This window comes from Nesoenas mayeri, assembly GCF_963082525.1.
Source record: "Nesoenas mayeri genome assembly, chromosome: 1".
Lineage (NCBI taxonomy): Eukaryota > Metazoa > Chordata > Aves > Columbiformes > Columbidae > Nesoenas > Nesoenas mayeri.
In genome coordinates, this window is record NC_137541.1 from 65,682,211 (window position 1) to 65,695,132 (window position 12,922).

Sequence of the window (12,922 nt, forward strand, 5' to 3'; positions counted from 1 at the left end):
TTTGGTGCAACACTTGCCTAATAAATTGCTTAATGTTTTGCCCTTCAAAGGAGAAATGAAATTTGATCCATTGAATCCATACTCAATTAAGAAGCTTGAACATACACCTTGAAGGGCTAATGTAGCAAGGGTAGGAGAAAGAAATGCCCCATATTGGGTACTTCAGAAATCAGCTATGTTCATATCTTGTCATGAAAAAATAGTGCTGCTAGTTGCTGGCAGCCAGGCATAACTGCTGTCAGGTAGGTGAACTTTTGTAGTGAACACAAGAGACTCAAAGGCAGGACACTGGTCTTGTTCTGCACTCTGCCATCCTTCACTGATTTGTGATCATGCCCCTAGGCTCCTCAGCTGGTTCACTTGTCAAAACATGGGTAATAGTTACACGTGTAAATGCTCTGCACAAGCTAACAATCAATCATATCAAAATTCAGTTAAACTTTGAGGCACTTCCGCTCTTCTTTCTCTAACAGAGTTCGGAGAAGAGGCCCTGACTGAATCCCAAACTCCATTGTGCCAGTTACTGTACACACAAAAAAGAGTGAGGCATTTTCTTGTGCTGGAAAGCTTTTAACATATGAGAATTCAAACAGTTTTATCCCTATTTTTACCAAGAATCCGAGACAGAAGTTACATAACAACTCAGAGCCAAGTTCAGACCTCTCCAACTCCTAGAACTGCCTTTACTCACACAGTCCCATTCTTGTCCATTTTAGCCACAGCAGTAGTGAAACCCTCTAAAGTGTAGCTAAATAACTTGCCAAAAAAAAATAATCAATCTAATAACGGGAGCAAAAGCCTTAGTCAAACAATAACCAAACCACAAGCAGAAATGCTAATGCATTCACCCCACATAAAGCAATGCTAAACCTACAGCAAACAAACGAGACAGCTCTTTAGCCAGGCTTGGAAAGATGCCAGGGATGTGCTCAGTAGTACTCAGAGGTGCTTCCACGCATGCTGCCGAGAACACAGCCATGCTACTTTCGAGCATGGCAACTCGTGTCCTCTCCAGGCTCCCCATCTCCCCAGCCCTGGTGGGGCAGTAGCCACCTTCCTCGGCACAGCAGGCACCCAAGCAAGACACGGCCCTGCAAGCCAGAGCTTAATGGAAGGGTGTTAACACTAATTGAATCTGAACAGCCATAGCCATGCATCACTTTGCATTTTCTCATGTTAAAATGCAACAGCCATTTGTTAGAGCACTCCTAATGTGTTTCCAGAAACAGCTGATGTTGTTCCTGAGCATGACATTCCCAAGCAGCCTAGTACAGACCTGAGATGCTGCCCCACAGACTTCCCAACCCTGAAGTCCCTTGCTAAGTGCAAATATCTGCCCCTGTAACTCCAGTTACTATGTGGCTAGATTCTGTATTTAATACCTAGTTTGGCTAGCCTTGGGAAAAAGAAAAAATATACAAACAATTGGAATTAAGGACTTATGAAAGTCCTTAACAGCACCTTTTTTTCTTTTACCTCTCCTGATGGCATGTGGCCAGATGCTCAGCTGCAAACTGACAGAACTCAGAGTGTGCCAGTTCTCAACAAAAATGAGCAGATCCAGCCTTTTTAGATCCAGAGATTGTCTCAATTTCCTGGCACAGAAGGAAGCTAAACCTGGAAGGTTTTGAAGAAAGAATACCATGCACTCAGGTGAGACTAAGACCCTGCTTATTTAGCAGGGTCTGTTTGAAGATGCTGGTGAGCACTGCAATAGGAGACAGACACTGACCCACAGGACAAAGATGTTGTGTTGGCACACACGTAACTAGAAAAAATGCTTTGTGGATGAAAGACCTTATAAATAATAGAGGGACCAAAACCCATGAGTTTCAGTGTTTATGGATGTGATTTCATTCAGCTCTGCCTCTGTTGAAACCCTCGGTCATGTTGTCCCCCCTTTCCACCCAAATTCTCACAGCTTCTTTTCTCTGGGGAGCCCTGAGCACTCAGAGGGTGACCAGGGGCAGACACATGTCAAAATCATCAAGTGAAGCTGAGCTCCAGTGCTTTTGAGTGTGGTTTACCTGGCAAACACTGCAAGATGGAAGGCCCACAGGGAATAGGAAAAATCACCTACCTAATTTCATCATTTTCAGTGACTTACCTGCACGATGAATTCAGTCCATGTTTATTCTGTACACAACACAGGCACATATCACAGCTCTGCAGTAGATCTTAGCCATCTCTCTGCCTAGATATCACCTACATGAGCATTCTCATTATTTTACAGAAGCAGAAACTAAGAAGAAGAGCAAGTAGGATCCTCCAAGCCACCCAGCAAATGACAAATTAACCTTGGAATTCCTCTCATTAATATCAGCAGATGAGGGCTGGGATGGTTCTGTATACAGAGTTACAGGTCACTGAGTGAAAAGAGCACAAGGGACCATTGCTAGGTACTTGTCCCATACTATTTTATTTTTTTTTAACCCTAAACATCTGCTACAAACTACAATCGGGGCGAGTGGATCTTTGGTTTGATCCAGTACAGCTGTTACTATGTTCCTTCAGTTTTAGAAATCAACCTGACACCTCAGCATTGGATGCAAACACCCTTAGACTGGAAGAAGTTCAAATTTAGGACCTTGGTTTATGAATGTTTTGTATTAAAATGATTTATATGGACACATTTGCTCCTTGGATCTGGCAGCAGCCTGCGATCAGGCCCAGCTTTTCTTAATATTTTGGGCCACAAGCCATCCAGCTTGGGGATTTATTCATCTTAACGTGTTTAGCTTTGTAAGCACAATGCAGTAGTCACTGTTGTGCCTCCCGGCTGCTCTTCTATTTTTTATAAACTCATTTTTTCTCTGCTAACCTACTTTTAATTTTTTCATATAAAGCTGTTTTTATTCTTCCCTTACTTCCCCCCCCCCCCCCACAAACAAAGCAAACAAAAAAAACCCAACCAACCAACAACAATGACCACAAAAAACAAACAAACAACCCAACAAAACAAAACACAAAACCCAACCACCACCGGGTTAAAACTACTCTGGGTATTAAACACTAGTGACTTGAATAGGCTCCAGCTTCTATATCCTGGCTTTGGAAATAATTGTTCCCACTAATCCTTTTGAGTGCATTCCCAATTCCATACATTCAAAGAGCTGTCCCCCCACCACACATACACATCAAATTGCTTCTGTTCAACAATCAGAGATCATGCATCAGCACATTGTAACTGCTGGTGCCAAGCAGTTCTTAAGCCCCCAAACCCACTAGCAGCTTCTGACCTATGGATAGAGGCTCCTCTGCCAGTATCACTGCCCTTCCCACCTTGTTCTCATGCCAGCTACCTGGAAAAGAAAAAATATCTTCTATTCCAGCTCAGCTCTGCAGCCTGCCAGTCGATTCCTGGATCCCTTCAATTCAGTATCATAAATAAACTTAACGATGGAGTTTAATATAGATTTGGCAAGACAGTTATTTGAGTGATAAATAATTTATGTTGCCCTGTAGCATAGGAAGCCGTGAGTGGTGTCTGAGAGTGAACGGATACAAGAAATTCACCATACAGCAGAATGACAAAGGGAGAAAAGAGTTGGGGAGACAGTAACCCAAGGAAGGGGGTGCATGGAGGAAGAGAAGAGCTTAATAGCAGGAAAAAGTGTGAAAGAAAGACAAGGTAAAAGGCACAGGGTAAGAATGGAGGAGATAACAGAATAAGAGGATGAAAGGAGAGAGAGGGAGCTGAACAGACAGGGCCTGCAGAAGGAATGAGAGACCAGCAGCAGTGTGGAAAGGGAGGAATGGAGAGCGGAGCACACACACTCAATGCGACAAGCAGTTCTCTGCAGGCTGCAAGTGCTGCAGCCAGCCGGAAAGGAGAAGCCGACGGCCGTGTCAGCTGGAGGGCAAGGAGAAGCACCCCAGCTCCCATGGGGCTCTGCCACCTCCTGACTCGCCCCGCTCCTCTCTTCTGCTCCCCCCATCAAACACAGCGAGAGCGCTGCCTGGCCTCCCTACCCATTTTCACCCCTCAACTGTACATAGCGTTCAGATTTGCTGTTCGCCTCCCGCTCCTGCATGGCCTCATTTCAGGGAGCTGCAGTGAGAATACGAGGCTGGCCTTCCAGCTGGGTAAATCAGAGAGGCGGTGCTGGCAGTCTCACCCAACTACACTTTCATCCCTTTGTCAAGAGGGGTGTCCTACTTAGGCACCCCTCAGCTGAAGGATGAGAGTCCTGAGTGCTGCACCACAGTGACATCTCTAGCCGAGAGAGCTCACCAAGTTTGCCTGTGGGTGTGAGATGAGACACAGGAGGCGGATAAAGCAAATGGAGAGTGGGAGTTTGGTGACACCGGGGAACGCGAGCAGTGCTTAGCAAGCACATGGGATCAGTGCCTGCCATTTGCCTAGGCTTCTAGTTCTGAATAGGTGCTGGCCCTCAGCTCCTGGAAGTTACTTTTTGGTTGGAGAGTTCTCATTCAAACAGTTGGCATCAGCGAGCCCTCTGTTACACTGAGCAGTGACCTGTCACAGAAGTGGAGGAACACCTCAGAGAAAGATCTCCATCAGGGCTAGGCCCATACATGGGAAGAGCCTGGGATAACCAGGAAAGCATCCTTGATTTATTTTCTGGGAATTATCCAATATGAATTGAATGCAACACAATCATTTGGCTCTGAGCAGGACCCCTAGTGAGCAGAACAGATGGCTATATTAAAAGGGAAATACCCTAAGCACAACCGGAGTAGCTGACAGCCTCCAGAGGCCAAAGAAGGGGACTGGCCCTGAACACTCTGTTTTCCTTTTTCCTACAGCATCCATGACAAGGTTTACTATTACTTTTGTTCGTGGAATGCAGCCAAGATGCTTGCTGTTGTGCCAAACTGGAGAAAAACAGCCTTTGCCTTCCAGAGTCCACAATATAGCTGGTATTGCCCAGAGCGTTCCCTGCATGTCCCTTCCCTTGCACACACGTGGCTGTGCACAAACCTGTGTCCTGTCCCTGTGTCCCAGACACAGGGAAGTCTAACCTGCTTCTAATTGCTGCTGCCACCAGCTCTGTCTGCGCATAAGCATGGCATATAGATCAAAACTATTAAAACTAGCTCCTTTCATCCCAAGCTACGCAGTCAGGAGGTGCAGGGAGTGCGTTTCTGTGGAAAAGCACAGTAGCTAATAACTGTGCACTTAAAAGTAGAACTATCGATTGAGAGCAAGGCCTCCTGCCCAAAGGGAACCATGCTCCTCTCTTACCTTACAACATGGTGACTCTGCGTGTGCTTTAACCTTCATCAACTAATGTTTACAAAGTACTTCTGTAGCTGCCAACTGGCAAATACTGTGGAAAAACACCTCAGATTTTCCCTGATGCTGTGTGTGTGTGTGTGCCTGTGTGCAGCTGGCTGTTTATCAGCCGGGATCCCCATGGCGGGCGTCTCTGCACCTACCCCTCCGAGTGCACGGCCTGCATTCATGTCTCTGTTTTCTTTGGCATCCCCCAGCATTTTCCTTGGAACTAATGGCCAATAATATAGTTTCTCCTCAGACATCCCCCTCTTCCAGAGTGCTCCCATGAAGAGGATTACCATTCTCATACTTGCGAGCCTCATGCCGTCCCTCTGTCTCTTTCAGGCTGTTCTCCCCTGGGGATAGGGTCACAAAACCCACAGAGCACACAGATTTGCAATTAGATCTGCTCCTTTTTTTTTCCCCTGCCCTGAAAATACAACAAGAGAAACTGCAGTTTTTGTAGAAATTGTCCAAGTAGCTTTAAGAAAGCTCTGTGCTCTCCTCAGCCCAAAATCTACAAGCTTTGGAAAGAAATACTTAGATGAACCTCCTCCAAAAGTTTTCAGAAGAAAGTAGCTATTTCTTGTAAAAATAAGTGCGTAATAAAAAGCAAAGAATTTCCCTTGAAATCTAACTTCAGTGGAAATTTTTCAGGTAGCTTCAGTGAACTTTGGATCTCAGCATGCCCTCTGGTGCCAGAGTCAAGTTTCACAGGCCTTGGGACCTGCCAGGTCCCTACAGCAAAACCAGAGAGAGAGTTTAAAAAAAGATAAATCCCATGCTTGTGGTGATATTAATCCTTCTAATTGTAAGAACTCCTAAAAAACCAAACAAACAAACACAAAAAATCACACATTCTCCGCCCCCCCCCCCAAACAAAACAAAAACCAAACCCCAACACACCCAGAAAGACCCAATCAAACAAACAAAAACACAAAAAAACCCCCTCATTATAGATGTGGAAGTTACATATTTTTCGTGTGTGCTTTGAGTAAGAATAAAGCCTCTGAGTTATAAAACATTGATGGGTGCCTCACTCAGCCCCTGTAGTGATCTGTATTGCTGCACCACATTTACGCAAAAGGAAGCAGAAAGGGGATTTGCCTGAGGTCAGACTGAAGCCAGCAGACTCTTTGCAGGGAAAGAGGCTGTCTCGCATGGAAAGCCAAAACATCTAGAAATCGAACCTGGCAGCCAAGCTCCAGCACCAGTTCAGCCAGCACTATTATGTGACTGGGCTGGAGTTCTCCAAATCTGAATTTCCCTGCCCTTAAAAAGTGAGAAATAATGATACATGCCCCCTAAGAAACTGCTGCATACGGTTAGGTGCTGTTTTCCAGCAGACATGCTGGCTCTGCAACAATGCTTGTGAGATGAACTTGGTGTCTGATGGCCAGATCCAAGTCTCGTCTCTTTGACACAATACAGAGAAGAACAGGCACTGGTCCCCACTTTTCAGAAGGGTAACACTTTCAAAGTTACCAGAAAGACACCAGCTCTAGTCTAATGACATAAATCACTTTGATGAGCCTTAAGCTATGTCCTGTGACTTGACTTAGGAATCAGTTTGCCAAAAGAGAATCATTTAATCTTCCCAGTGATCCCATGTAACCCCCCACAGCTGTCTGGGCAACCCTGCTGCAGAGAAACTCGAGTTGCTTGTGACTCAGCTCCTGAGCAGCAGCAGTTTACAGGACTGAACTTTAAGACAAAGCAAAAGCAGCAATGGTCCCAACTTTGAAGACCTGTGCATGCATTGTGGCAGCTCAAAGAGTCACAGCCACGTGTGCACACCCACAGAGGAAGGGGGTAGCTAGTGACAGCTATGGCACCGGGCATCCAAAGCAAAGCCAACCTCCTGCATTAATCAAAATGCCAGGTCTCTGAAGACTTCTGGTTTCTTTAAGCCTCTTGTTCTTTGAGGCCCAAGACTTGCATTCACAGCTGCTGGACTGAAAGTGAATAAATACCCTGTAAAGGCAAATCCATAGAGGAGACAGATTTCTTTAACTTTCGCCTACATCGTAAGGACTCCTGCATTGTAAGGATGCCTACATCAAACTGGTTGATTGGTTAGTTGCCTAAATGAAAGCTTTGTATCCAGCTTTCATCACTCAGTAACCTCTTGGCCACCTTTCTGAATCTACTAAGCCTGGGCTGACAGAACTTTGAAACATGAATCACAGTTCTGCACTGTTCAGTGCAAGGGTTTCCCAGATCCAGTGACTCCACATCAGAGAGTGGTGCCCATCCCTGCCTGTGGTATCGTGTCCAAACAGGGGAGCATGCCATTGTGCTCATTCACATAAGAAAAGCCCTTGTGAAAGCTGTCCATTTTTATTGCCTTATCATCTGAGACACGGAGCTCAGTGCATTGCAACTCTGCCCCATTTCACAACCCAGGTATAGGAGTGTGGGGGCAGCTGAAAAGGAGGATGTGTTTTCATTCAACAAGGGCTCCTGACTTGCTTTATTTATCTCCACATAAGCAAGTGGGAACAGATGTCTCAGCCTCCTTGTACCAGTCACTCTGCTAACAAAAGCGCTGTCTTTTTTGTACAGTGCTCTTGTTCTCGCACCCTTAACTCATCATTACACAGAGATAAACTATCAATGCCCAGCCTTATGACGCTGCAGGGAGGAGGGCTGACTCTGCAGAAAGAAGGAAGAAAACACACGGAAGGGGCCAAATCTCAAACCTTGCACCACTTGGTACAGGCACCACTCTGCTGTGACAGGATCACATGCTTTTAACTCAGCTAAGAGGGGGAAGCAACTAAATTCAGGTTTTAAGACACATTTCAAGGATTGGAGCTTTCACTGGCCTCCTTTCTCCGAGATGAGAGATACCTCTCTTCCAGCCCAGACACCAGACAGCAACGTTTAAGAAGTCTGGAACACCTATGCACCACCTTAGAGTCCTTACCAGCTCTCTAAACTTCTACTTTTAACTCCTTCCAGTATCTTTAAACTTCTCCCTTTGACAGCAAGAAACACAAGCTTTGCAGAGGAGCCTCTTAACCACAGTAACTTCACTGTTAGAAACCACAAGAATTGCATGCTTTAAGCGAGGGGTGTCAAACTCATTTTCACTGGGGGCCACATCAGCCTCACGGTTGCCTTCAAAGGGCCAAATGTAATTTTAGGACTGTATAAATGTAGGAGTAATGCTTTAAGCTATCCTCCTCCTCCCCCAAAAAAAATTCCCCAAAAGCACTTTTCTACCCCAATCCAGCCCCTTCTTAGGGATCATAAGTCACCAGTAGTTCAAACTGGACACAGTCCTTCCCACCTGCTTTTTACTACACACCTTTCCCACATGAGGGTGATCGCCAGCACAGGCCACAACCCGCTCCTGAAATCAAGCCCCAGTTTCAGGATCAGGCACAGAACCACACACAGCTGCCTCCCAGGGTCACTGGCCTTGCTCACACTCCCACCCTTGCCCCAGGATGCACAAGGAAGCCAGAGACAGCAGCATGAAGCACAAGCCATAACCTTTTCCAAGTGTCATGCCCAGAACATAACAAGATTACATTTTCTACTGCACCTGGTACAAAATGACTAAAATAGGACTTACCATTTGATGTAGGCATAGTTCTACTTCCAGTGTGTACCTGGAGACTCTTCTACCACTCTCAACAAAAGAGGTCACCTTGGGCCCATACCTGGCCCTTATCTCCAGATTTAAAGGATCATCTATCAGACAGCACTAAGAGCAAGGCTGCTGGTATTTACTACAGCTGTCAGGAGGCTGATTACCCAGAGCTGAAGCCTGTCTGCTACATGGAAATGTTCTTTTGGTTTTTTTAAGAAAGAAGTTCATAGCTTGCTGCAGATATCTTCAAATCTTTTGTAATTGTTGCCTTTGCGGGTGGTTTATTACCAGCTAATGGCACTCTGGGTGAATCGAAAACTATAATCCCCTTTCCCATCTTTTGTTTGTTCGTTTGTTTTCAGCATACGAGTCAAGACAGGTAACAGAGGAACTGAGAAACTCAGCAAGAAAAATAGAGAAAAAGTGGATGGCTAAAAGCAGCCAAATGACCCACAGCTTGTAATTGGGTTAAGGGCAACCAGGTGATTTACCCCTTGTAAATACCTGTTTCTTTCCACTGACAAAAAAATGTGCCTGAGTGATTAAAGTTAGGTGTGATGGATCCCACCCCTTGTCTCAGTGCATTTCAGTGCTTGATGTTTTGATAAAATTGTGTCCCTGGTTTCAGAAACAAAAATGTGGATTGTCCCATCTGCTCTAGCATCTTGTTTAAGACAGTAGCCAGCAAAAAGCGCTCAGAGGAGACACAAAGCTCAGCCACTGATGGTTCCTTGAACACTTGACCCAAAGAGAAGATCTCTCTCTAATCCCCTGCAAGTTTAAGGCTTGTCTGTGCCCTGAAGAAAGAGAATTTAATATTCCTTGCAAAATCCCTGGCTCTGGGTAATCTACATTATTGTAACCCTAGACAATCTTGTTTTCCACAAAAATACCCAGTATTTTTCTAACCTTACAGAGCTCTTGATCACCACAAGTATCTTGTGGCTATTAACATCATGAGGTGACCGTGAGGGGCAACCGAGTGCCCTCAACATGTTTAAAACACACAATTTGACTCCTTCCCAGGCTTTCCAAACAAACCCTGGGAGGAGGCAGCATCCTGTCCAAGATGGCAGGCCTGTTAGCTTAGCAATTGCACTGGTTCATGCGGTTTCTCCCATCTCCCCAGGGTGTGAATCCTCGGCTCCGGCTTAACGGGCCGATGAACATCAACCACTACGCGACGAAGAAGAGCGTGGCAGAGAGCATGCTGGATGTGGCGCTCTTCATGGCCAATGTCACGCAGCTCAAGGCGGTGCTGGAGCAGGGGTCTTCCTTCCAGTACTACGTCACCCTCATCGTGCTTATCAGCATCTCCCTCTTCTTCCAGGTGGTGATTGGGATTCTCCTCATCATCACTGGTAAGGCGGCTGCAGAGGCATGTGCACCCTTGTAGGGTGCTGCTGTGGTGGGGAGCCCCATGGCTTGGACAGCACAGGGGTGGGAGGGAGAAGCCTCTTCCCCAAAACTGTTTCCTTTGGCTGCAACAAGGGCTGCAGGATGGTTGAAGACAGCTTGATGCGGCTGGTGGGGAGGTCTGTGTAACTGCTTTTTAAAGCGGGGAGTGGGTTGGTATTTTCTCCTGCACAGCAGCTCTGAGCACTACTCTTCGTTCACTTCCCCACTGCCGAATCCCTGTTGCAGGGAGAGATGGGTTTTGGGCCTTTTGTTGCCCATCCTGTAGTCTGTCCCATCATGCAGCTCCTGCAGACACATTTTAGCTGCATCTTTTGCCTCACTCAAGCCAGGGTCTAACAGAATAACTTAGACAGAGGTATTTGAGCCAGCACTGTGCCCTTGTGGCCAGGAAGGCCAATGGCATCCTGGGATGTATTAGAAGGGGAGTCGTCAGTAGGTCCAGAGAGGTTCTCCTCCCCCTCTACTCTGCCCTGGTGAGACCACACCTGGAATATTGTGTCCAGTTCTGGGCCCCTCAGTTCCAGAAGGACAGGGAACTGCTGGAGAGAGTCCAGCGCAGGGCAACAAAGATGATGAAGGGAGTGGAGCATCTCCCTTATGAGGAAAGGCTGAGGGAGCTGGGTCTCTTTAGTTTGGAGAAGACTGAGGGGTGACCTCATTAATGTTTACAAAAATATAAAGGGTGAGTGTGACGAGGATGGAGCCAGGCTCTTCTCGGTGACAACCAATGGTAAGACAAGGAGCAATGGGTTCAAACTGGAACACAAGAGGTTCCCCTTAAATATGAGAAGAAACTTCACAGTGAGGGTAAGAAAGCACTAGAACAGGCTGCCCAGGGAGGTTGTGGAGTCTCCTTCTCTGGAGACATTTAAAACCCGCCTGGACACCTTCCTCTGTAACCTCATCTAGATGTTCCTGCTACAGCAGGCGGATTGGACTAGATGATCTTTTGAGGTCCCTTCCAATTCCTAACATTCTGTGACTCTGTGATTCCCTACATTACCCTCACATTTAACCAAACCCACAGTTCTTCTTGTGCCATACAGACAATATGTTAACAGCAGCATTTCAGACAGGATTGCCCCGTGCTCCATCTGATACAAGAGTTGCTACGTTTCAGTCTCCAACACGTTTGGTATTAAAAGTCTGCAGAACTCTGCCTTTTCCTGTATATCCTCTGTAGGTTTTTGGGTTTTGTTTTGTTTTGTTTTTTTTTTGTGTGTGTGGGACACAGGATTGGAGGCTACAGGAAATCCTGTGACCAGTTCCTTCCCCTGCCCCACATGGCACAGCCTATTTTGGTGGCAGCCATGGTGGCTGGAGCCAGCTGTGAAGAGAAGGGGCACAGGGGACCACAGCTGAGGGCAGGGAGCCACAAGGCTGATGTTCACATGGCTTGTCAGCCAGACAGCCCCGGTGACCAGGGCATTCCCGTGGCTGAACTGATCAATGCCCATCAACTAGGGCTGATCTCCTTCATGTACCCAGGTGTCTCTTGGTTTGAGGGTGAGGAGGGGATTGATAGCAGTGTCAGTACATATGTGAGATCGTGGTGTCAAGGAAGAACTGGTGTCCCAACCCAAGTACAATGTCGCTGACCTTGTTCTCCAAGTCACCCAGCCCTCCCTTGCCATGTCCCATAGCCATGCAGTGGCGGGGAGGGGGGGGCACATAGCACATGCCTGGCTGGCATGCAGCAGTAATTTGGCTATTTAGGGTTGGCCCATTGGAGGGCAATGGCATCTCTGTGGTAAAACAAAGATATGACCAAAAAAAAGGATGTTTTTCCTCTGCTCTGTCCTCTTATGTCATCCTAGAGCAAGCTGTGTCCTCTGTAAAGTTCCTGGGACTATTCCCTTATCTCTGTGGTCACAGTACCCAGGGGCACCATGGACATTTGCCAGGTAGGGAAGGCTTGCAAGGACTGGAGGACTTGGAGTCAAGCTACAAATCTCCCTTTCTTTTTGCTTTGTATTGCACAGCTCGATTGAACCTGAATGATGTTGCAAAGCAACCCCGTCTGAATATACTCAACAACACTGCCACAGCTCTCATCTTCATCACGGTCATCCTCAACATCTTCATCACAGCCTTTGGGGTGCAGAAGACTGGCCTCTACCCTACCAGGAATTTTCGACCTTATTAAGTCATGAGGCAATGGAGTCAGGTAAGAAAGGGGTGAGTTCCCATTATTGCCAGCCCCTGGAAGGGCTCTCAGTCTCAGAAAACATCATTGCAAGGTGGAGAAGAAGGCAAAGCTGCACAAGTTAACAAAGCCTTTCCAGAGGCATGTGGTTATCCCACAAGCATCTGGGGCCATTGAACAAATCCCCTCAGAAGATGAGGATTTCTCATTGCTTGGTCTTTAAAGCAAGAACACCAAACATCCCAACTGCTGGGATTTATCAGCAGCAAGTGGTTTTCAGAAGGCTGCAGACCTCAGGCTAGATATGGATACCAGGTGGGGATGTGAGCTAAATTTGGGAAAGAAAACTAGGTGCCTTCTGGGAGGTATCCCAAGATGGCAGCGTTATGTGAGAAGAAGAAAAAGAAGGTGCTGGCAAGGTGGGGGTGAAAGAGCTCTTCACAAGAGTCAGTGTGGTTTGGCAGGGGCTGTTTTAAGAATCTACCTCTCATTTTCAAGAGACTTGAGAATAAGA

The 12,922-nt window shown here is 46.6% G+C and overlaps 1 protein-coding gene across 1 annotated transcript in view; it reads left to right on the forward strand.

Annotated features, from left to right (window-relative positions):
- NINJ2 (ninjurin 2) overlaps positions 1-12,408 on the forward strand; it is a gene marked incomplete at both ends in the record, with an annotated part of 48,129 nt that extends 35,721 nt beyond the window's left edge. The window contains 2 exons of the mRNA XM_080361224.1: positions 9,973-10,204; positions 12,245-12,408. Coding sequence (XP_080217350.1) covers positions 9,973-10,204; positions 12,245-12,408 — 396 coding nt within the window. The remainder of the gene's footprint in view (positions 1-9,972; positions 10,205-12,244) is intronic.
- Between the last annotated feature and the right edge of the window lie 514 nt (positions 12,409-12,922).